Here is a 25423-nt window from a genome sequence, read left to right as displayed (position 1 = left end):
AGAAAACCACACCTGTGTTTCACACCTGCACTCTCTTTAAACGAGGTGGAGAAATTGAAATCTCTGAGAGGACCTAAGAACAGAATTTACCGATAGAAAAGAAGCATTGCTAACCCCAAGCGGCAATAGAAGAGCTCCCTCTTCTTTTGTGTCTCCGAATGAAATAGAACAGGTCCGTTATGCAATCAGAGACACTGACGCATTCATTTGAAATGTTCATTTTTCTTTTTAGGCTAAGATATCATTCTTGAATTCAGACAAGTTGCGTATGCTGCAGTTAGTGTTTTCAGAACGAGTACTTTTCTTACCTTAGTAGGCTATGGCCCACAAATATAGACGCTCGTGAGCTTAAGAAATCACACATCAAAATAATCCTGGGAGGATCTTGAACCAATAATGAATGCCAGGCATTTTTTTTTTTTTGGTCTGTGCCTCTGGCGCACAGTAACTGGCGAATGTGACAGGTTTCTCTGAACGCTAGTGTGGCTGTGTTGGTTTAAACTGTAAAGCTGAAAGGAAAGGTGAGAACGCCTGCTTAATGTCTTACCTGCTCCTGAAACCTTGCGTGTCAATGATTACCTGTCCCTTAACCTTACACGTACTGTAGGGGGCAAGAAATAAAATACTGTCCCTTCCAGCCACTTTGTCAGACGGCTTTCGCCTAACAGGGGAGTCACCCTGGTTGATATTTACATGTTAAAGATCTGCACTGATGAAACCAGAATTTGGGAAAAATGTTTCTGGGAAGCGAAAACATTACAGTGCATTTCTTTCCATGTAATGGTAAGTCATTTTCTCGTGCAGTTTCGGGGCACTTCCATTGCCACCTTGCAGAGGTCACCCTTTAAGGTTGGAGCTATTATGGTGGGATGGGGAGGAGTAGTTCAAACTGAATGGAGAGACAGCCAACCAGTTAATTAGGCTATGTAAGCTATGAAAGTATGCATCAGTTCCTATTCTGAAATTCTCTTAAGCGCTTGAACATCATTATTATTTTTTTTGCTACTTATTAATATCTGTCTAATTTCAATTCATGTATCAACACCCAATACAAACCCTGCACATAGAGACTGCATATAAGCAGGCACTGTGTCACAGTGGCTCCTGCTGGTACCCAGTGTTCAAAAAGGCTGCGGATCCCCTCATTGTTATGTGTGCCTATAAGTGTTCACTCAGTTCCCTCTTCCAATAAACCCAAATGGCCCCATTTACCTTTGTCTGGTCTCTGATATCTAACAGATTTCAAAGTGATCTTCTCAATAACGTTGTTATTAATGTTGTTGTTTTGAGCCATGTCGACGTCATCATTTTACCTGCAGCAGCCTAAACGATGCTTCTTTTACCAAAGTCTGTTGAAAAAAAAAAAAAAATAATAAAAATAGCATGCATTGGAGGTTAGAATAATCTTGTTTAGTTTTTCCATTTATTACCCTTTCATTATGCTTTTGAACCTACTCCACGATCGATTTTTCCTCGATCGACTGCGGTTTCTTGTTGCTATGCAGGTCTGCTGGACGCGCGCAGCCTCCTGCCTTTTTCTCCTTGGGCAGACCGGAGCACAAACCCCGGCGCTCACCGAACGAACCCGCGCACTTTCTAGTTTTTCGTATGTCCAGTTACTTGATCTGTTTTGAAAGACCTTTGCACGAGTGTTGGTCGAGGCAGTCGTCTGCGACGGCTTAGAAACAGAAAGGATGTGTCGAGCCGCTCCTGGTCTGTTTTCATCAGGCAGCGACTGTTATCCGGTTCTCTGCCGCATGGTGGAGCCGTTGAACTTAGCTGCTAAAGGGGCTCCCCGTTAATACCCCCCACCCCTCTCCCATCCCTTCCCTCTGCTTTTCCATCTGCGCCTGCCCGCTCCTCTGCTTACAACAGTACAGTACACACTATCGTAGTGGCAGCAACCAACACAAGTGTGTGCAGTCTCTCCTCGTTAGCCTCAGTTTCTGCTCTGTCTAAACTGGCCATTTATCATCAGTCATGGCCGCCGGAGTACAAATTTAACTCCTGTCCTGCCTCCCTGTCGACTTTGGGGGAGGATTTTTGTTTTGAAGACAGCAAAATACTAGTCCCACACTGACTTGGATTTCCGCTTGGAATTACAATACATCTCGCAAGGGAAATACCATTCATGTCAATACTCCAAAATGCAGCCACCGCCGCGGAAGGTGAGTGATCTTCCAGGGTCCGTTATATTTGAGCGGGGCCGTGCGGACAATGACAGACTCCTAACAGTGTTGCGACCGTAAACGTGGTTAATGCGTTAACCTCACCAAAAGCGTGCAATGCTTGTAAGGCTTACAAATATTAAAGGGGAGGGGGGGTGGGAAGACCCCCGCTAGCCAACATTAGCAAGCATGCTAACGTGGTGAGTTAGAAACCTCGGTGACATTAATGTGCATCTGTCCAGCCGCTGTAGCGTGAGCGTCAGACGTCAAACAACGTTAGCTGGAAGGCGCCGGGCACACTGCCATAAGACGTTTTAAACAAAGCAGCAGGCAGCGTTACTAAGCATGATGTAGCGGTCGTCCTTTTAACGCGTATGGGCAGAAACACCTTTTAAATAGCGACCACATTTGCACGCTAACGCGCGGCTGTAACGTTTCGGCTCGTAACGTCCACAGTTTGATCGTAAATCCGTTGTGATGCATCGGTGTTGTTCCGCCAAGTTGGGCATTGTCAAATTGTGACAGCTCTCCCTCAGACGGCTCAACAAAATGCTGTCATTGTTTGCACAAGAAAGCCCTTCAGCCTGTCCAGACTTGCGTCATTTCACCTAAAGAGGCTGAGCTTGACCAAAGCCCGAATCACACACAGACAAACCGAGGAGACACACGAGGCCAGGACGATGTCTGATGCTGACTTATCGATTCCCCGTGGCTTTAGAAAATACCAAAGCCCCCCCACCACCACCACCACAGCACACACAGCACCGCACAGTTGTTTGTGTGCATCATCGGTGGAATTTTGATTTCACTGTTTGTGCAGCTTCTCAAAAAGGGATTTTGTTTCCCAAATACTCAGCTACAGCAGAGCATCTTTGTTTTTGTTTTTTTCTCTTTTCCTTTATGAGTTAGAGGTCCCTCTCCATGAAATGGTCGACCAGAAACTGTTTATTCAGCAAATTGGAAAAAAAAAAAACAGAAAAACGCACGACGTTTGCCATACAAGAGTAATTGGCATCATGTTAAACTGAAACTGGCCATTTTTGAAGAAGCTTTAAAATAGGGCTGCCATTACCACAGCTGTCACACACACACACACACACACACACACACACACACACACACACACACACACACACACACACACACACACACACACACACACACACACACCGTGCTAAAGGAAAGTTTCTTCTGGTTCTCTTCTGCTCGCCTTCTCTCGGTGACCTGTCTTACAAACAGGGGTGAGCTGGGATTTACTTTTGACTGAGTCCGCCATGTAGTCGAAGCCGTGCAGCAGTTGGGATTTTATTATGGCTGGCAGCTAATGTCACTGGTTTTCAGGTTGCAAAGACTTCCCTGGGGGGGTCCAGTACGGCCCACCAGTATAGGACACGCGCACGTGCAAAATCAGAAAGTGAGCTGACGTTCCAGGTCAGCTTTTTTTTTTCTGTGTGTGGATTTCCATCAAACGGATGCAGGAGAGGCAGCTCCCCAGCTGCGACCCTCTGCACGGTTGTCTGCTAATTATCACCCGGCCTCCCCGTGCCGCTTATATGCTGGCTGTCTACATGCCACATCATGTCCTTAAAGAGCACTCACTTGAGCAGGTCCTTTCATTATTCAGTCTGTCCCATGTGTGTGATTAGGTGTGCCATTGCTGTCTCTTGGTTTTCATTCAATTTGCTGTTGAAAGACTTCCAAGAATACAGTGGAATTTACCCAAATACTGATGTCTTACCCTCTGCCAGTGAGGCTGGCGTCCTCGGTGCACCCGGCCCACAGCCTCACTGGCAGAGTGCATCAGTATTTGGCTGCTGGATACAAGTCATTTCTCTCCCAGGGCGACACACACAGCCCTTCAAGTGTTTCGTCTGTGCACCAGCACATCTGCTTGCAAACTGAGCTCGTTTAGAGTCCCATATATTAGTTTTATGCTCCTTGAATTAAAGATGGCTGCTTCTGGGTTGAGACAGGCAGTGCGTCCCCACACAAATGTGGCTTCGGGACTCCATCCGTCTGCCTGCGTTGTCGCTCCCATGCAAAACGGAGAGCAAAACTCTTTGGTTGGACCCCACGGTGTCTGTTGCTCAGTGTTGTGGACCTGTTGTATTTGATTCAAATCATTTCGGGTCTATGTAATTGGTAGTTTGAAAGACAATTGCAGCCACTGGTTACAGCTCACCGGTAGTTCAACTACCCAGTCATCAAGAGTTGCTTGCGTGCTTTTAACTGGTCATAACAAGACACTTGTCAGACCACACAGACGTGCGGGAAGAAAACACACTGATGTGAGATGTTTTTAAGGTAGACGTGATGATTTATGCTGCTAGAGACTTTTAGTTCTCGTGACTGTAGTTAATGGCGTCGTATCACATATGTAACATAGGCCTGTCACAGATAATGTATGATTGCCCAGTAGCAGTTCTTTTGAGAAGACTGTGAGAATTTAACTCAATTGTCAGTACGTTGGTCTTCCTCGTGCAAAGGCGGCTGTAGAAACTAAAAGAAAAGCCAAATAAGGCCACGCCACTAATGTCATTATTCCCGCATTGTTTTCCACGATTTACACCACCACCTTTCTTCTGCTGAGGAAGCACAAGAAGTGTCACGACTTACCATTTATAGAAACATTTGCTTCTGATATTCGACCGTCTCAGTTTCAGCGAGCATCTGTCAATATTAAAATCGTATATGACCTTTTTAAAAGCCAAACAGCCGGAGAACCTGGAGGAGGCAACGTGGTACGACTGATCTGACAGTTAAAGCTCTTCCACTGAACGGCTTTATTATGATGACCCAATGAAGCTCTCTCTTGGCCTCGTCTTTGCTCTTTTGGTAACATTTCTGTGTGCAGTCACTCACTCTTGCTTTCACCTTTTTTCTCTCGCCCCTCCTCTGCTCTCACCCTCGTTCACTCATCTTTATCTTCTGCCCCCCCCGTCTTTTCTCGTGACAGACTTGCCACACTTGGTCTCCTCCCCCCTCTCCCCCTCTTCCCTCGGTTGCCCGTGAGTGATAGAAGGTGAAATCAAGTGAAGTGCTTTTGCCCTGATAATGTAATGAACCACTCCCTCCTTATCTTCAGAGTCGTGGCGGCGCATGAAAGAAAGCTCTGCTCTGTGTTTCTGTGTGTGTGTGCCAGTGTGGTGCATGGTATGTTGTTGATTGTTTTGTCTAGAACAGTCATGAATTCGCCCACTGTTAGTCCGGTGAATAGCTGACGGAATTCACCCGATGATGCACACTGACCTTCGCGGTGTGTGTTTGCAGGAGGCGTGTTTTATGCAGGTGCTTGCCTGCGCATAACGGCGCGTATTGACGGTCAGACCTGTCACCGCAGTGGTTGAATCTGGTCCACTCACCCATGTTAGTTTTGTCGGTGCGTGACAAAACAATTGCTATCTTTCCCAAAAGCTCTTTATTACGGGGTCCATGTGCTCCCAAATGCTGCTGCGCCCTGTCAGAGTAGCTTCGGGTCGGCCAGCGGCATCTCCGAAAGTCCCACAAAACTCTGACAGGGATTGTTTACGCTGATTGATTTGCAGCGAGAAAGCGTGCCCCTTTCAGGTGTCTACGGAGTTGAGAGCCTTTGATGAATCACAACTAAGCCGAAGACATGTTGTGAGAGGTTGAATTGTTTAACTGTGCTCAAATGTGTGTGCGTGTGTGTGGGGGGTCAACTCTTTTGTTTGAGTTACCTACAGGGCTCTCATGTTTTCAAGTTTGCTTGGAGTGAGATTCGGGCGGGGCATGGGCCGGGCCGTGTGCGCGGGGGGGCTGGTCCCTTGCAGTATCCCATCGCCATAAACTAGCTACTTAAAGAACAAAGAAATATTTTTATTTAATAAAAATCACAAATCTTCACTTTTACACTAAATTCTGCTATATTTTAAAATAAATTGTTTTAGGTATGCAAAGTCTTAACAAACAAATTTTTTTTATGAGTGTTGTTGTAAGTGTTTGTGGCAGATTTTGATGCTTGATGACTGATATTGGGGGCTCCCATTTAAAGCACAGCCATTTTCACAGTCATGATGGATGACAGAGTTCCATTCAGAAACAAAGTGTTCCTGGTCTTGGTTTTATTGAGCCCCACCATGGAAAAAACCCTTTCTGCATCAGCATTTCAGTGCGGCAGAACTAATACCAGTTTGGCAATTGTAGATAGCCTTATTGGGAATCTGTTCATACCAGTCACCTTTGAAAAAAATTAAACATGGAAGCCTAATTACACTCCTACATATTTTTCATTTTTCATTAAGTTGCTCATGTCAAAGGGTGTGTGCTGAATATTTAGGCCTACTACTCCAACGAACACTTTAATCGGCAGGTATTGGTCTTTTACAAGGAGTAGGAAAACTATAGTAACTAATAAAAGATTCAAATAAATGAAGATATGACCTGCTGATGATCCTGACGGTTTTCTTCCACCTCCAGCTCGTCTACAACTTCTGCACGCGTGCTTGCAGCTGAAAGCTATTTCAGACCTCACCCGGCAACAAGAAATTCTGTTTTCTGATTGGCTGAGAAATTCTATTTTGTGATTTGCCGATGGGTTGCTAAATCAAGACAGCTGTACCAGAGCTATAGTTCTGAGCTGTACCAGCGCACAGTAACCTGCCATTGACTCGTTTATAGTATAGGCCATTAGAATTTCTGTGCGACGAAGTTGATCATTTCTCAGCGTGAGAAATGGCATGTGTGGCGTGTGAGCGTGTGAACTTGTTTAAATGCGTGTGTTTCACGCTCATTGCGTGAGACTTGAGAGCCCTGTACCTATATTTGTGGGATATTTTCTAGTTTTATGGCACACTTGACACTCCCAACCGTGGGATGGTGATTAAAAAAAAAAAAGGATAATGGATTGTAGATGCCTATGGATAATTAACTGTTAATGTGCTTACATGACTTTAAAGGGATAGTTCACCTTTTTTGACATGCAGCCGTATGACATCCCATATTAGCAATATCATTTATTAAATTTGACTTCACCCCTGCTTCCTACTGTGAGCCGAGTTCCAGCCTCGTTTTGGCGTTAACGAAGGTAGTCCGGCTAGTTGGCTGGGGCCACAAAAATAAAGCGTTTTGCTTCTGAAAATAATATGCGTTCAAAAGAGTAATACATTTGGGACACAAAATCGTTCATCCAGAAAAACTCAAACCTCACAATCGCTCGGCGCTATTTTCTCTCCCTGCAGACCGAAGTGCAGACTGAGCAGTCCCCTGCTTCCGAGCAGGAAACACCGTAACAGGTGCGGCTATCGGCAGGTGGCTATACGCACTGATACGAAGGTAGAGAGAAAATAGCGCCAAGCGATTGTGAGGTCTGACTTTTTCTGGATGAACGATTTTGTGACGCAAATGTATTACTCTTTTGAACACATATTATTTTGAGAAGCAAAACGCTTTATTTTTGTGGCCCCAACCAACTAGCCGGACTACCTTCGTCAACGCCAAAACTCGGCTGGAACTCGGCTCACAGGACGCAGCAGGGGGTAAGTCAAATTTGATAAATGATATTGCTAATATGGGATGTCATACAGCTTCATGTCACAAGAGGCGAACTATCCCTTTAAGGCAGAAAGAGGGAATATATCATTCTGTAGACAAGCAGGAAAGCACAATAAAAGTGCAGCTTCATTATTTGACAACTAATTATCGATATTCTTTTGATATGTCAGGAAGTGAGGACGTATGGCTTTTTATCTAGAGAAGGGTTTTCTGTCGGGAATGTGAGCCGGGAGACATATAAGATGCCCTCCAAGGCAGAGAGATGAGTGAATTACAAATCCTTCTGTTGGTAACGTCTTTGTGTTTCCTGCAGGTCAAAGTGACACAGGAGCTAAAAAACACTCACACGGAGCAGATGACAAGACTGCACTTCAAACATCAGACCGAATGTGACCTGCTGGAAGACATGAGGTACGAAAACATCTCCGAACCAACTCAATTCACTGGAATGCCGTCCTTTTCCCGCCCGCGGTCCGAATGTTCCTCTGGGAGACGCTCACCGAAACGGCAGACGATTGGGAGTCCTGTCAGCCTTCCCGGATGTGATGTGCACTGCACACTCGCATCGGGCACAGTCGCGAGCAAAAATGATTGAGAGGGAAACAACTTGGGAGTGAGGGGGAAGTGGCATGAGAAATAAAGAAAGAGAGGAGGAGGAGGAGGAGGACTGTCATACTTGAGTTTTTTTTTTTGTGAAGCACAAAGGGTCGGGAAAATGACAAAGGAATTTCCTGCTGCCCTCTTCCTGCTCCCCGACTCTGTTTCCTTTTGCCTCTCATTCTTCTTTTTTAAATGTCATTCTGTATCTCTGTCTTTCATCTTTCCTTTATTCTTGGCTTTTCTCTTTTTCTCTCTCTCTCTCTCTCTCTCTTTTGCCCTGTCGTTTTGTCTGCCTCATATCGCTTTTTTTCTTATTTTGGCTTAGCTCTGTTTTCTCATGACGTATGCGAGTTGGCAGTTTTCCCCTTTTGGATCTGGCGATGGGAGAATGCCTTGGTTCCATCTCTCCCTCTCCTTTTCTTTGTTGACAAAGCATTGATTATTTACGACAGCAAACTCTGTAATACTGCACGCGTCTCTGCTTCCATTCCTGTCTTGCGCTCTTGTTTCTCATTTTCACCCTGTCTCTGCTTCTATTCTCACTGATTCTCCTCCCTTTCCCTCTTGGGGGCAGCTCCAGCTGTTTGAGAACAGATTGGCTTGTTGCTGCAGGGCTTTTGGAGAGTGAACAAGGCTCTGGTCTCACTTGTGGGAGAGAGTGAGAGTCAGTCAAACATATGCAACCGCGATGTGTTAGTTCCTTCAGTCAGTGAGAGATGAAGCCTCGTGCCACTGGTCAAAAGATCTCCAAACTGTCTTTGTCGTGCTCATCGTTGAAAGATGCTGCTGGCGGTGTTTTCCCTGTGTGTTATTCCAGCTTTTAATGTTTCGCAATTATTTGTGATGACACATTCACGCGGTGGCAAAATCAGAAGCAGCGGCGCGATGCAGTGATTAGGGAGATCGGTTTTAAATTGGGAGGCCTGGGCTCAGATCCCTGTGGCAGCGTGCACGTTAAGCCACTCTTATCCTTAAGCAGAATACAACGGCCCTGGAAGTCTTTTCAGTTGGAAGATGGAATTGGTTAAACCCGCCTGTTCAATCTACATTGAAACACGGCAGCCGCTCGGCGCAGGTAGACCATTTCGTGGAGCAGATATAAACTGATATGAAGAGAATATTAGGTGCAGCCCTGCACGTCGGAGTAACTTCATGCTGTACTGAGACGTCGGCCACTTTTGGCTGCTGCAAAGTATGCAGCCCTAACTGACAGCAATGTTAATAATGCACTCGTGGTTTCCACAGGAAGAGGCAATTATTGACTTGTCCCCATTCAGGGTCAGAATGCAGAGTTGATGCCTGCAGAAAGAAAATGAATGGACTTAGAGTCGGAAGCCAGCCAATTTTGAATCTCTGAAAAATTGACTGCAATGCAACCGTGTGTGTGCTGTAGTACTATTGTCATATTGTCCCTGTAAAATCTCACTTTAAAACCGACCCGGACAGAAAGGATGACTTTGGAATTGGTTGCCTTGGTTAGGCCTTTGCAAAGATACAGATGTGATGATTGGGCACGACTTGATTACCTCCAAAATAACATCCCCAAAATAGCTGGACTCGACAGGGAAAGTAAAGTCTGCCTGTACAATGAAGCATTTTCATGACTAACAGACGCACGTTTTCCTGCATGAAGCCGACGGCAGATTTTAACTCCCAAATTCCCAAAGCTGCTCTGAGGTTATTTACCATAATCAATCCACTGTGCAGAGGAATAAAAAGCACTCACTCATGTGCACGCACACAAGTTGCCTGCTTCACCGTACCGGACCTGCATGCTTGCAAAACTCCAAAAGGCGCCGGATGAAAACAGGGGGGAAAAAAAGAATGGGAAAGAGAGGATGAAAGGTGAAAACGAGGGTTAAATCTTTTGATAGAGCATTTTTGCCGGACAAGTCTCAGGAGGGGGGGATAAGAGAAAGATAGAGGAGAAAATGATGACCAGTTGGTAGACTTAGAGAGTCAACTTGTTGTCCTCAATCCAGCTAAATCCACTGTACCCTTATGTCTGCCTCAACAGCTACACACACACACACACACACACACACACACACACACACACACACACATACACACACACACACACACACACACACACACACACACACACACACACACACACACACACACACACACACAGCCTCTTTATAGTGTTTGTAGCTGTAAGAGAGCCCCGGCTCTGATGAGAGTCGCCTTGAATTGGCCACGTTTCGACAGAATCCCTTAATGAGACCCGCCAAAGGGCATCATTCGTTGCGGAGGGGACAGTGATTAATGAAGAAAAATAATTAGTGTCTGAAGTAGAAGGCTTTGGGTTTGACTGGGGCATTGGTGTGATTCATCCCCCTGTTTTTTTTTTTCGTTTTTTTTTTGTTGGGGGCGGCACATTCGCGTCGGATAACTTGAATTTTAGGTTCACGCAGATTTATTGACCAATTCCCGGGTTTCCTCTGCGCATGTCATTAAAACATAATGGGTCTCCGTGCTGAGTAGCAAGATGAACCGCGCCACTTTGAACCCAAAATGCTCTCAGAGATCCCATTAATGCTCGTCACCGAGGCCTCCATAATTTAAGAAGATGGGGAACGGAAAATCAAAGACCCAGCTGATTCACATCCTGGTGATGCAGTTAGGTGCTGGTGCCTCTGCATTCGGCAAAATGACACCACGGACAACCTCAGCGGTTACTCTAAATGACAAAAGCTCATACACCGTAACTGAGGCCTTCCTGGTGATATGGCCGGAATAACACAAAGGTGACATATTTGTTTCTGTTTGATTTAAGGTGGAAGCATACATTTAGATGCGAAAGGCACAATTGTATACTGTACCTATAGGAAAGCGTTTGTGTTTTAATGAAACTGCAGTATAGCAAAAGAACTTCCAGGTGTCTTTTATCAAAACATCAAGTTGTAAGCAACAAAGATTGGACTTTGCTTCAGTACTTATATATTTGATATGGCGATATTATACTTGGTCTTATTCCTTACCAACATTAACACAATTCCCAGTTTGCTTTAGACCTAATGGGGATAGACAGAATTCTCGGTGACTGATTAACTTTGGCAGGATTCTAAGCAGCTCTGTAGCGTACAGGCTTTATTTGACACCAGATCCGAGTGTTTTCACTTTGAATTATCCTGAACTGTTATAAAGTGACGTCTATCAGCTTTAACTGAAAATGGCTTTTTAGGATGAGCAAGCCTCATGGCTCCGCAGAGATCTGCCTGACATAATATGCTTCAGCAGCCAAAGCCGATCAGGCCTTCAGTTTCTCTCTTTCACTCTTTTCTCTTTTTTTTTGATTTTGTTACACCACGATAATGATCATCCAATAATGTCTTCTTTTCCCTCTTGACTAGGTGACGGAAAATGAGTTGAATGAACGTTCAGCAATACTCTAATGCTATTATGTCTGCCTTAGTAGATCTTCTTGTAGTTAGAGCTTTGCACAACTCTTAGCAGTTTAGGCATTAGCAAGTTGGTGTTGGAATAGAGCTTGTGGGATGTGTTTGTATAGAACAGATGCCTTTGAAACTGTCAACCCAACCTGGTGTGGAATTAACTTGCTGTGGAAATTCTGGTTTCACTGGTAACGTTCACCCTAGTTGTTCATGTTACTGCTTATTTATCAGTGGTAATGTACTGATGTACCACTAAAATGAGATAAATCCCTGAGTGTGTTTCAGTCCAAGTGCCTGTCGGTGTTGGATTAGAAGAACTGCAGGGGATCTGCTCTGTTATGCCTTGTGGTGATCACGCAGTGTGAAAACATGACCACCCTTCTCTGCTTCTTTCGCCGTCTGTGACTCGTGTTGTGATCTCAGTCTCTGTCCCGTTAACCACTGATTTCAGCTGTTTTCCCATGTTTGATTATTTCCTCTCTCCTTCTTTCAGCTCATTTCCCCCTTTGACCCATACGCTGTCACACACACACACACACACACACACATATATAGCACATACACTTAATGTCCACTCTTAAGCACTTAAGTATTTCCTGTCAGATGTACGCCTGCCTGCAAGTCTGCGCTTTTTGTTTCCCCCTTACCTCTCCATGCACAGCTGACGCTGACATTGCTCTCTGACTTGTGCACTAAATAGTTACAATCATGCAGCCATGATGGGCAGGCAGAGTGGCTTAAAAAGAGAGGAGGGAGGACAGAAGGAGTAGTGGAGAAAGAGAGACGAGTGCAAAAAGCCAAAGAGGAAAGACACGATTAGGGAGGAGAGATGAAGTCTGTGGGGGTTAAGACTTTACTCTGAAAAGCCTTTTTTCCCCCCCAGTTTTTCCCCTGTAGCAAGAAATGCATGTAGTCATGAGAACATGCAAAATAGGTCCCGATAATTGAGTGTCCATGTTTACGTATGATGTCCCTGCTGAACGTAACCATGGCAGCATGAAAAGCCTAGACATGTCCTCAGATTGAGGCTGTGTTTGCCAGTGTGTGTGTGTGTGTGTGTGTGTCTATGTACTGGAGTTGACTTCTGTATTACAGAGGTGCCCCACTACTAGATAAGAATACAGTTACTGCAGCAATTTGACCAAATCCTGTGGATTTACTACTTAGAACATAGGGAATTCACATTTATAGAGTGATTATTTGATTATCTTTAGTCAACATAGGCAGCAGTGCAGAGCAGGGGGAAAATGCTGCAGGACAAAATGACTTCGGTCCTACTGAGCATGCTCCATGCTCCTGCTCTCCCTCTCTGTTCAAGACTATGAGTTCCCACTGCTGTTGAAGAAATCTCTCAGTGACATATGGAGAGGCAGGTTTGATTGATATGAGCTTGCTGGCATTGTTTGGGCCCAGCTTCCAGAGCTGAAGCCCAATAGCGAACAGGCTAAGATCTGGCATATTTCTCACTGCCTTGCACCACTGCCCATAACTGACATGCTGTTATCTGCACGCCTTGACTGAGAGACAGAGAGCGCAAAGTACTGGTCGCTGACAAGGAGCTTGACTGGGTTGTGGATGAAAAGGTCACGAGGTGCAGGTGAGGCAGCATGGGAGGAGGGTGAGATGTCTCCTGTTGCTGTAGCAGCAGATGAGATTTTAGAGTCCCTGTGAGTGTATGCAAACAAAACTCCTGAGTCATTTTAGATGTAAACGCAGACACTTGATATGTCTGTGACATTTGTTTGGACTGCTGTTTTTTAAGGCTCAGGTTTGGGAATCCCATGTCCCATGCCATCACCATGTCTTTTTAGATCGAAGGTGGAAGTGACAGTAGAGCTGGTAGTGGTAGACTGAACAGAAATATGTATCTTTGAGGTCTAATATCTATTACGAATGTGCAATATGTGTTATGCATTCTCAATTGAATTGGTGAAGAATCATAAAAATGTGTAGCTGTGAAGGGCATCGAGGGCACGTCTTATAAATTTGGGTGCCCATCACATGTTGTCAGGCGCTGTGGCTTAGTTGGTTAAAGCGCCTGTCTAGTAAACAGGAGATCCTGGGTTCGAATCCCAGCAGTGCCTTTTCTAAAGACTGGTTTTGACTAGGATCCTCCAAAAATTTGTGGATCAAGATAATTTGGGTCTCATGATGTCTATGTTATTCATTTCTGTCTTGGAGAAATTCTCACATTGTCAATTCTCTCTTGAAAGCATACAAAAGTCTCAAATCCTAATCGTACTTCATAGAGGCGGTTTTCAGAGAAATGAAGGTGTTAAGACCCCCCAAATCTACCTTCTGGTTGTATTTGGACAGGCATATATTTAAACTTTAGAGAGACATATGCTACCATTAAGATAAGGAAGATATTTATCTAGCTAGATAGATAATAGTTTAATACTACAATGCTTGTCATAGTATAATAGTTCTTCTGGAGGTAATGCGACTCAGCTGATCAAGTGCTTGTCAATCTGATAGTTAGTCCAATCATAAGACAGCTGCATCTTTGATCTGGGAAATTTGATTACTAAACTAAATGGAAATAAGTAAGTGGTGAAGCAGTGACATAACCTTAGGTCCTTAAAGCTCTTTATGTACGCCAGGAGTTAAGGCTGGCCCTTGATCCTGCTTAAGGGAATCTTTTGGATGAAATTGATAAAATCCTAAAGTCCGTGCTATGCCAACTACAACATTGCTATACAAGTTTCCGGTGTGTTGGAAAAGATGTGCCCCGTGTGAGGCTTGAACTCACGACCTTCAGATTATGAGACTGACGCGCTGCCTACTGCGCCAACAAGGCCTAAAAGTGTCCTATGTAAGGAGTGTACATCACACACACACACTACTGAAGGCTTTGGGTGGACAAGTCTGTGGTATTGAGGGGTCGTAATTCAACTGTGAGTAACTGGGGTGTAGTTGAGCACTAAACACAAGGGGCAGCCTTCTCCAATAGATCAGATATAGCAGGCGGTACCATTTTGTATCATTCTTTATTAGTAAGATTTAAAGGATACTGTTTCTGTTAATAATTTCTGATGCCTCCTTTTAGCCATTAATTGAATAAATCTTAAACACAGCAGCTTTACCATAAAACACTTTCAATGGAAAGGTTTGACAAGAAGCGCTGCACTATTTGGTCGGGCTGTAATTAGCACCGAGAAAATCAGCAGTAATTATGCCGTCTCTGCTTACAGTTTTGTGTTGACCTCCTCCCTGTGTCTTCTTCGACTGTTTCTTATCCCTGTTAATGTCCTGAAACTCTCTTTAGTTTCAGTTATTCTTAAAGTCTTCTGTAGGTCCAGTTAAACCTGAAACACAAAGCATTGCTATATTGTTTCCAATGATTTTTGTGACTGAGAACAGCTGAGTCAATCGATCAGAGTGGTGTTTGTATGTTTCTGACCCTGGATGGATTATGATTACAAGGAATTGGAGTCTAATTGGCCTGAATTGGACTGTATCATGAAATTGCCTTGAGATGACATTTGTTGTGATTTGGCACTATATGAATAAACTGAATTGAACTGAGGGTTCAGCAATGGGGTTCCAGGTTTGATTCCCAGCTGGGGCCTTTCTGTGTGAAGTTTGCATGTTCTCTCTGGGTATTCCGGCTTCCTCCCGCAGTCCAAAAACATGCGCCTCAGGTCGATTGGCGTATCTAAATTGTCCCTAGGAGTGAAAGTGAGTGTGCATGGTTGTTTATCTTTGTGTGGTCCTATGATGGACTGTCCAGGGGGTACCCTGCCTTTCACCCAATGACAGCTGGGATAGGCTCCTGCCCCCCCCGCGAAAAAAATTGGATTAAGCGGGTGTAGAAAATGGAATAATGAAATTGCTGCTCAGGCATCGGAAGCATTGAGGAGCTTAAAGTGATATTCAAACCTCACCTTACTGGATGTGTTATTTATTAAATGTTATCTTACAGGGAAATCAGTCATTTTAGTGTAACTTGATGAACGTATTTCTTTTCCATGTATGTTAACTGGACTCTTAAAGGGACACTATGTAATATATTAAGTCATTTATTAGCTCAAATCAACATATTCATTCATAAATTAGTCCTCATTGGTGTAAAATTATCTCTGTCAACAATCTCACTTATTCTCCTGAGTGAAGAATAACTTGTCTGTATCTACATAGAGCGGGCAAGCTCTATGGAGGCTGCCATGTCCTTCCGGTCTATGAAAAACGACGAAGTGCCGAGAGGGACATAAAGCACTTCGAATCGTGTTTTCCCCAACGCCAGGCCTGCAAGCGGAAATGACGTCATTTTGACGTCACGTCCGCCGAATGGCTTATTACTGGCGCTAATGGTAAATAGATTTTATCTTGTAAATTATCCCACTAATAATGCATTGATTGTTACCAAACTTCTGCCGTAGTACACATAGGCTCTTAACTCACAAAACGAGGCATTTGAAAGTTTGTAAGTTTACTGGGAGTTTATTTAAAAGAACACTTTCCAGATAGCAACTACACACTGCTGCTAACGCTACCGCTGCGTCGACGTCACTTCCGGTAACTCCCTGAATATGACTAATTGCATTGCTTGCACACCAAAGGCTATGTCAATTTATGTTATCTCACATGTTATCTGTCATCTGTATTTATAGTGTTATTGTATGTGTGTTATGTACCGGTAATCCTTTTTACTGTGTGTCTTGATGTCTTTTTGTTTGTATGGACCTTGAGTCTGAATCTTTAGCTTCTTGAATCTTGACACATACCGCCTGCCGAAGTTCAAGAAGTTGCAACGCACATTTGAAAACGCAAGGCGCTAGAGAGCAAATTCATTCGACTTTGCAAAATAAAATTGCACCACTAGATGGGGGAAGAAATTACATAGTGTCCCTTTAAGTACTGGATTTTATGGCGCTGTGTCTTAGTTGTCTGGTTAACAGGAGATCCTGTTGTGTCGCTCAGCCCTAATTCCAAGTAATGAGAATCTTCTCTATCAAAAGGTGTGTTTCCAACTTTGCAGACTTGGATTAGCCAAAATGGATGCTGAATGAGAATAAACAAACAAACAAAGAAGAAAATGTAGATTTGACCTGACTCACAAGTATGGAATACATCCTCTAAACTGACCGTCGGGGTCAGCAGCTCTATGTGTGCACATCCACAAAGGGGTTTGATTTAGACTTCGGAAGATTTATGATGATTTCCAAACATCCTTACAAAAGTGCATCCGCCACGATCCACGCATTTAAAAAAGCCTGCAAGTAAAAAAAGGACCTGGCATGGGAAGCACACGTGATCATGCATTCAAGTCCTTTGCCGATGTTGTCATAACTGAGTAATCTGTGGCTGGGATTTTCCAGTATGTTTCAATTCGAGAGGGTGTATGATGTTAGTATGACTTGGTATCTTTTAAGTATAGATACATTTTTATACATAAGTATACATTGTCTGACTTTCTTTAAAGAATATGAAGGCAAAGATGTTTCGCACCACGTCATCTCTACTTTACATGCTGCTTTGTTCTTTCATCTTCATGGCCAGTATATTTATCTGTCTGCTCAATCAAGGGCTCGGGTGTTGTTTTTCATTCTGCACATTCCTGAGCCGCGATAAGAGCTTTCACTGTCTCTGCTGCCAGGACGTTGGGTGACATAAGAACAGTTGGTAGGAGTTGGTGCTTTTATTGTGGGTCAGAAGTGGCGCAAACATTTATAGGAAGCGCTGTTGAGCAACGTAGAGACAATGGCAATTCGCTCCATGTTGGACGTTGAACCCAAAGCTTCTCCTGGGATGTCCCCGGAAGCTAAATGTGTTTGCAATATTTTTTTCTGGTTTTCACTACAATAAAAAAAAATCTCCAGATTACTCTTTCCTTGTGTTCTTTGTGATGAGATGTACTGTGTGCGGTGTGTTCTGTGCATGTATGAATGATCAGAATGTGTCTGTAGGGTTTTTCACCTCCCTGTTTCCCTTCTTTCTCTCCGCAGGAGCTACAGTCTGAAGAAGGGACAGTTGGAGCGGGACTACGCACAAGTAAGACTGGCTGGCCAGTGTTGTAAAGATTCTTCGTCACTTCTTGTTTGTTACTTTTGTGATTCATCTGTAGTGCAGTAGATTAGTTGCTTGATGCGTTTCTCTTGAAAATACATAATACCTCTCAACATCCAGCAATGTAAGCCATCTAAACTGAATGTGAGAGTAGGGGTGGGCGATATGTATCGTTTGCGAAATTATCGTGAATGTTGTTTTGACGATGAGTAATTTGCAATATCGAGATATAGGCAAAAAAATAAATAAAAATATATATATATATATATATATATATATATTTTTTTTTTTTTCAATCGCCAAAAAGTGCGGCGCCAGTGGTCCTCTGCCCTTACCACAGCGCCACGCCACGCCCTGCTTTGAACGCTCTAATTTTTTCAAAGTAAACGCTTCGGACCCCGCGGGACACTCAGCTAAGAGCATCGAGGGGGCGCCGAGAGGCAGGGGCTGGGACAGCGAGAGGCAGGGGCTGGGACAGCGAGAGGCAGGGGCTGGGACAGACGGCAGCTCGCCTCGCGGCGGACCGTCAGCTCGATCCCGAGATCCAACAACGAGCTTTTTAACTGCAGCAACTTTAAGATACGCTATTGGAGCTGGAATTACCGCGGCTGCTGGCACCAGACTTGCCCTTCAATTGATCCCCGTTAAAGGATTTAAAGTGTCCTGTGTTGTTATTTTTCGTCACTACCTCCCCGAGTCGGGAGTGGGTAATTTGCGCGCCTGCTGCCTTCCTTGGATGTGGTAGCCGTTTCTCAGGCTCCCTCTCCGGAGGGAGAAGTAGCCTGAGAAACGGCTCGAGGTTATCAGTCACCAAAGCGGCCGGGGCACCCCGAGAGGCACCCCGCATGGGTTTTGGGTCTAATAAATGCACGCATCCCCGAAGGTCAGCGCTCGTTTTGCATGTATTAGCTCTAGAATTTCCACAGTTATCCAAGTAACGGTAGAGCGATCAAAGGAACCATAACTGATTTAATGAGCCATTCGCAGTTTCACTGTAGCCTACTGGCCGTGTGTGCTTAGACTTGCATGCTTGTGTTCATTTTATTGTGATCTTAATGCAAGTTTTAATTTTTTTTTTAAATATCGTCAAAATAGCCTATCTTTATCGTGAAAATCCTAAAAAATATCGAGATATTTTTTTTGGCCCATATCGCCCACCCCTATGTGAGAGTCCTAATCATGAAGACGTTTGATTGTATTGGGGTTACTTACGTCAGCCGCCCCTTTTTAAGGCTTCTCTAAAGATCTTCTGCTGAAACTTGTGTGGAAATATTCTAAGTGGAAAACAAGAGCTGCCCAACAGCCACAGTGAAATATTTACCATACGTGTATGTGCTAGCAGTTAGTGTCTTACTTGCAGTAGACCGCTGTCAGAAGGGGGCAAGCTAAGCTAACAACATCTGAAAATCGAGACTGGAGAGGCCCAGATATTAGTATCTGTCTGCAGCCGCATCACAGCTTCATGACACCAAATGTTCAAATGTTAGTATTAGCTTCTTTAGAAGGCCAACTTCTAATTTAATTGAAATGATGCAACTCAACCTCGCCACCTTCCAGCTGTGGACTAATGGCGTTTTTTCCATTCCATGGTATGACGCGGTACAGCGTGGCTCTGCCGTGCTCTGTTCTTCATTACAGACAGTGTCCCCTCACTGTCGGCAGGATCAGCTGTTTATCATGGCATCGTGTACGAAGCTGTGGCGACGATGAGGAGACACTGCGCTGTGTGTGGGTGTTAATTACTTTACATTGATTTAGCAGACGCTGTAATCCAAAGTGAATTCTAAATGAGGAGCAAAGAGGAGTATGGAGTGGTCGTTGCACCGAATACGTTTGCAGCAGGCTTCTTAGTCGAGAAGGGGTTTGAACATCTTTTGGAAGTGATCTTAATGACTCAGCAATGTTCAGTGGAGGGACAAGGATCGATCTGTAAATCCATGCATGCGGTTAATAAACATGTTCATGTTTTCATTAGCTCTCAACACAATATGCAATCCATTGCCTGCTTAACTTTCAAATGACTTTATGGAGCAAGGAAGTACGATGTTCTCACTCACAGATAATGATCGTCTCTGACCAATCAGCGTTTGGCAGCGCTTCTTTTAAAACCAAAAGTATGGTACCATGTAGGGGGAGAGCACCAAAAGTTGCCAACATTGTCAACTTGTGCAACTTGGTAAGTTTCCCCAGGCTCATGGTAAGTCCTAGCCTGCCGAGGCCGATGCACCGCTGGCTCCGCTGGGTTGTTGCCAGGTCTGCATTGGCGGTGCTTTTCAGCATAACCGTTTAAGAAAATGAATCTAGTTTTCTCTCCTCTCCGTGTTTCTCTTTCATCCGAGTCAACGGGTTCAGCAGATTTCGGCATCCAGGAGAGACGCATTTCTGTGATTTGTCTGAAAGCAGAGCAGCCGGGTAGCTTGTAGCCTGCCAGAGGCAAACACATGCAGATGGTGCAATTGTAAAGCATTTGTGATTTTAGACCTGGCCTAAAAATCCCGACCAATTAATGAAAAACGGTTCGCAGTTCAGTAAAACGCAGTTCTCTACCATTTAACAGGTTTTATTTAACTACCATCTAACACATATGACTTGTCTCCCAGCAAATCTCTGTATTTATTTTATAGTATGCACTCTTTATTTCTTCCATTATTATACACCTGTATTCGAGCCGATCATTGTAGGGCATGAAGTAACCCACTGGACTGCCCTCCGCCCCTCTCCTCCTCATGGTCTGCCTCTTTCTGAGATCTGTAGTGCCTCATAACCATCGGAGCACATTATTACAATATGAGAGAGCAGCGTGAGAACTCAGTCATGAGTAAAACTGGCCCAAGTTGTTAGAGGACACACTGCAGAGCATTACGGCTGCTGCCAGTTAAAACCACCAGTGAAAATCACGCTGTAATTTCCTCCATCATATATTTCAAGTCGCTCCATTCCTCTGTGTTTGGTGAAAGGTTTAAGCGACTGATAGTAAGAACTCCTGCTTTTACGCCCGATATTTCACCAACGTTTTCTTTTTAAAAGATTGTTACTGGTGCTGTACTGATGGCCCATTCAGTGACAAAAGGCCAATTTTCTAAGGTCTGACTGGTAAAAATAGTCAATGGTTTCCTTGCCAGGATATAAAACAATAAACAAAGAGGTTGAGCAATGTCAGCTCATTTGTTTCTCGAGTTAAATAAACGATATAACTTCTGATGAGATTTGGTTTTAGAGATCTGAAATTAAAGCTCAGATACAGAGAAAGGAGGCCAGATAACCCTGAAGAGTGATGGAAGTTTTCCGGCTCACTGAATGTCACAACTTCAGACACACAGGGCTCGAATAAAATGCCAGGGCTCTGTTATATTCTGAGTTTTTGACTTAATTTTGACCCAGATATATGCTCTGAAGCACATAATAAAGTTATGCTTCTGTCCCTGTTTGTGCATCTTTGTATGGATACAACGTTAAGCGTTTTTGGAACATCCCTCCTGCGATAATGGGTTTGATTCACCCACCTTCTAAAGATATGATGGAGACAGAATTCGAAAGGAAGCACGTACTATTTGCAGTCAGCTTTCATCAAAAGCTTTCTGACACGAGGCCCTCTGCTTTCTCTTGAACTGTGTCATCAGATGAATAAAAACTCGCACACACCCGCACATCTGCTGAAGACCACATTTGGTTTCACTTCCCTTATTCCTGCCTCGTTACCTGCAGATGTTGCACTGTTTCTCACTCCCTCTGTCTTTTGCAGTTCATGTATATAAGCCACAATCAGCAATGTCTATCCAGCAGTGTTTTGCATACTGCTTTGTAGCATTGCCACTGGCAAGTCTACAAAGCAAGCAATCCTATGTTATCTCAGTAGTCTCAGTTGACTTGACAGCTTTGGAAGGGTTACCTGTGTATACAGCTTTACAATGCTACTCTGTCTTAGTATATCTCAAGATTTCAGTCAGACATTACAGCCAAAAACATTTTTTTACACGCCGTCAAGAATTTGATCAAGATAACGTCTAGAATTCACCCAAAACACATTTTGGGCTTTATTTTTTTTCCACTTTGTAATTTCAGTGTAATTATGCTGTAATTTAGGCAGCTATTCCTATGGCTCTAACATTTGGGATTTTACCATCGTGTAATTTGCCTTTAAAAAAAAAAAAGAAAGGGAAAAGTAGCTGGATGAATGACCGTACACCTAAGCCAATGACTGAGCTGTGATTGAGACTATGTTGATGTGCAGAATCATCCCTTGCAGGTACTGGTGAAAGAATATCCAGGGAGTCCATTTCAATGCAATGGCACCCTAAAGCCCTGCGTTGCAAGTGTTTCAGTTCTCAATGCAGATCTTTAGGTGAACAGTCAGGTTGCAAAAGCCGTTTCAAGACAGCATATAGTTATTACGACACTGGTGATTTAATCTTCCACAGGCTTCATTCAGACATGCCCGGTAGCGCGACGTAAAGTGCCACAGTGCACATGCAATATTTGCCATTTGCACAAGATTACACTTCAAATCAAGTGAGGCGTATCTCTATCGATCTCAAAGTAACTGTTTCATCTCAAAAACATCCAACTGCCATTAAAAGTCTTAGCAGTGTGACAAGCAAGCAGTGGTTTTGTAGAACAAAGCAGCGGTTGGATGTAAGTTGCAGAAATGATCTCTTTTTGACAAGTTTGAGGTTCTTGAACATTAATCGTTACACTCCTAAGGGTATGAGTTGCTCTACAATTTGCCAATTTGCGATCATTTGCTTAATTTGAGGATGCCATCTCCGCCGTCACCGGTGTTTTCGTCAGATGGGAAGCTGCAGCGCCACGCAAAACTCTGAAAGCCCTCAGAGAGTTGCAGCTTTACAGTAACAGCGTGTTGCTTTGCCATGAAAATACATATCAAGCTCACAGACATGCAAACGTGGTGGATGAGAGCAGTTGAAAATATTGACATGTAATCACAGAGAGTGTGAAAGCCTCAGCAGCAGCAGCTCGAACACTTGTTGATTTTGGCTCAGACGCGGTGAGAAAAAACGACTCAGTGCCACAGCTAATTAATGCGGGGAAAGCCATGGAGGAGGAAAGTTTTAACTGCCCAAATAATGCAATCTGTGCGAATCCTCCTAACGGCAGAGCATAAGCGAAAATAATCACCTCTATCATGTGATCTGTCCGTTAATGCGACTGCAGAGGTCAAAAGCCATACAAACATGCATGTTACTTAGTCTGGTAACATGGTTGGACTCCCATCGCAAAAATGTTACAGAAAAGCCCCAGGGAGGCAATTCAAACACGACACTGATATGTTCGGAATTAGTAGAAAGCATTGCGTGTCTTATAGCTGATAAAGATATTCAAATAACACTTGTTTTGTGTGGGAAGTGTGGGGAGAGGAGAAGAGGAATGGGCTTGTCTGTGTACATGTTTGTCTATATTTGCATGCAGTTTAAATTAAGTTTCCTGTGGTCATCCCGCCAGGTTTCAGACGCTCATTATCTCCCCCTCTCCTCATTTAGTCTCGCCTGTGTGCCGTCCCTCGCTATTCTCTCTCAGCACTGTCTTGTTCACCTTAGAAAAAGATGCTGCCTAGCAACAAGCCCTCTAATCAGTAGGACAATGGAACCCCTCCTAATTGTAGGTGTGTGTGTGTGCGCGCGCGGGGATGTCTGAGCGCGGTGGATTTTCCTTAGTAAATACGTGATTAATGGGAAAAGATTTAGTTTAGAGAACCAAAAAAAAAAAAGAAAAATAAATCAATTGTCTGCTCCTTTTATCCTGGACAATGGGAGTTTACTCCAGCAAGTCTGCCCTTGGCTTTTGTCTCTCTTGCCATTAGACACTCAAGGTAGCCGACTACTGGCAGTCATCAGAAAAATCGAGCCAAACGCTTGTTCCAGCAGAACGGGCGGGGGAAAGCTTTAAGGGACATTTATAGAGGCAGGGAAAGACAATTACACACTGATTTAACAAAATAGAGCCTGAGAAATAGGCCAGAGCCCTGGTGTGGGAGGACAGCGGAGTGCCAGAGAAAGTGAAGACACTGTCGTTTAACCTTTGTCCTTTCAGTATGTCAAACCAGGCACCCCCCCCCTGAGGGAGTCAGCCACAATTACCAGCTGCCAATCAAAACCTCCATGTCTTTTGTGTGTGTGTGTGTGTGTGTGTGTGTGTAAGTGTTTGTGTGCTCGCATGAGAGTGTGTTTGCTGTTTGTCTCATGTTCCCCTCCCACGGTCAACATTACTGGAATAGTTTTAGGCTGGGGTCACACTCGACTGTACTGCCCAAAAAGGCCTGCCTGCTGTGGCTGCTGCTGTGTGTCTGCTTTCCTCCGAGCTCCCATAATGCATTGTGACATGTTCATTAGATTTAACATGATGGAAGATTCCGTGTTATGTAAGACCTGTGAATACATTGTGAGTTCTGGGAAGTCTTAGGTTTGGTGTATACGTCAGATTGGAGAACCTACACTGGAAATGATGTGCAAACGGGAGACACTCAGGAGTTATTTTATTTTTCTCTCGTACCTTCTACATTACGTTTTCTCCTCTCTTTCCCTTTCGCTGCGCCAATCACACAAGCGCATTCGTAAATATATCACCAGTCACGGATTGTAGGGCGTATGAGGCAAGTTGCAAACATTTATCATATCCCCCAATCATTTCATGCATTTTTCCCCAAACATATCATGCAGTCTGTCTGCATCACAAGTAACTGCCGAGCAATTAAAGATTTTCATCACGATTAATCACACATTTATGTTTGAATTTGATAGAGGGTTACCAAAAAATGAAAAATGTTCAAATGTAGTGAAGCCATAATTGAAAGAGTGAGCAGAACTGGCTCCTTAAAATGAACTGTTTCCAGCCAAGCATTTCCCTTTAAAACAAATCGTGGCCCTGTTGCTAACCCAATGTTTTGAAAGTGGAGCCTCAGAAGGGAAGGAGCAGAGTAGAATCTGCAGCTGCAACGCACGTGCTAACAAAGGTGATCAGATCGTTTCTTAATAGCGTTAAGCGTCTGGATAGGTCCAGGTTACATGCTAACGGTTACTGAAAAGTACACTTCGCTTACCGCCTCGGGTGCGGAAATAAAGACCTTGCTGATCCAAAGTCACGGTGTTCTCTCTCTGTCTCTCTCCATCAATACAGATTTTGCCCACCCAGTAAAAGCGAGCTACCAGCTCTGAGTCCGACTAGAACAAAAACGCTCGGTCCAAAACCAAGTCTCCCTCATAGAAAGAGGAGCTGCAGATTTGGAAACATTACTGTACTTAATATCAGCTAATTAAAGCACGACGGGAGGTTGTTCTGCAGAACTCTGAGTGTGATATGAAACCTATAACCGGGACTAATGCTGCCGTCGATAAATGTGCGCTTGGCTTGTATGTGATATCTAAGGCCGGATGGATTCAGCAGAGCAACTTCTTTTTCCTGAGGCATTGCCACCAAGAACGGGTACTGGGGACGTCATCAATCTCAACGTAGATTCACTTGCAGCAATATAGCATTGCCGTTAATGTGAAGCTACAATGATTATCAGGCGAACAGAAAGAAAAAAAGAGCGGAGAACAAGTTCTCTTTAATCTTACTGTTGTCTTTCACCCATAAACAGACATATGCCCCACACACAGTGCGCCTGCACAAGATGCCGGTGTTCTGCCACCTTAGACAGAAACAGCTCATTTTGACCAACTCTTCACTCTTTTCTGCTCCTCTTCCATTCACACACTCCTCTCACACATCTCTGACTTT

At 44.1% G+C, this 25423-nt stretch overlaps 1 protein-coding gene and 2 non-coding genes across 4 annotated transcripts in view; 2 read left to right on the top strand and 1 right to left on the bottom strand.

The window, feature by feature from the left end:
- The first annotated feature begins 1732 nt into the window (after window positions 1-1732).
- fchsd2 (FCH and double SH3 domains 2) overlaps window positions 1733-25423 on the top strand; it is a 61785-nt gene continuing 38094 nt past the window's right edge. Inside the window, exons 1-3 of one of the 2 annotated variants that reach the window (XM_075473569.1) lie at window positions 1733-2168; window positions 7993-8090; window positions 17629-17674. In XM_075473569.1, coding sequence (XP_075329684.1) covers window positions 2148-2168; window positions 7993-8090; window positions 17629-17674 — 165 coding nt within the window. In that variant the 5' untranslated portion in view covers window positions 1733-2147. The remainder of the gene's footprint in view (window positions 2169-7992; window positions 8091-17628; window positions 17675-25423) is intronic. The other variant, XM_075473570.1, reaches the window with a different exon arrangement.
- trnat-agu (transfer RNA threonine (anticodon AGU)) lies at window positions 13691-13764 on the top strand. Its single transcript has one exon. It is a non-coding gene; the product is annotated as a tRNA-Thr (tRNA).
- Window positions 14408-14480, bottom strand: trnam-cau (transfer RNA methionine (anticodon CAU)). Its single transcript has one exon. It is a non-coding gene; the product is annotated as a tRNA-Met (tRNA).

The sequence above is a fragment of the Odontesthes bonariensis genome, chromosome 9 (genome assembly GCF_027942865.1).
Source record: "Odontesthes bonariensis isolate fOdoBon6 chromosome 9, fOdoBon6.hap1, whole genome shotgun sequence".
Taxonomy (NCBI): Eukaryota; Metazoa; Chordata; class Actinopteri; order Atheriniformes; family Atherinopsidae; genus Odontesthes; species Odontesthes bonariensis.
The sequence above is the reverse complement of the archived record's forward strand: the minus strand, read 5'-3'. Positions and strand labels throughout refer to the sequence as shown.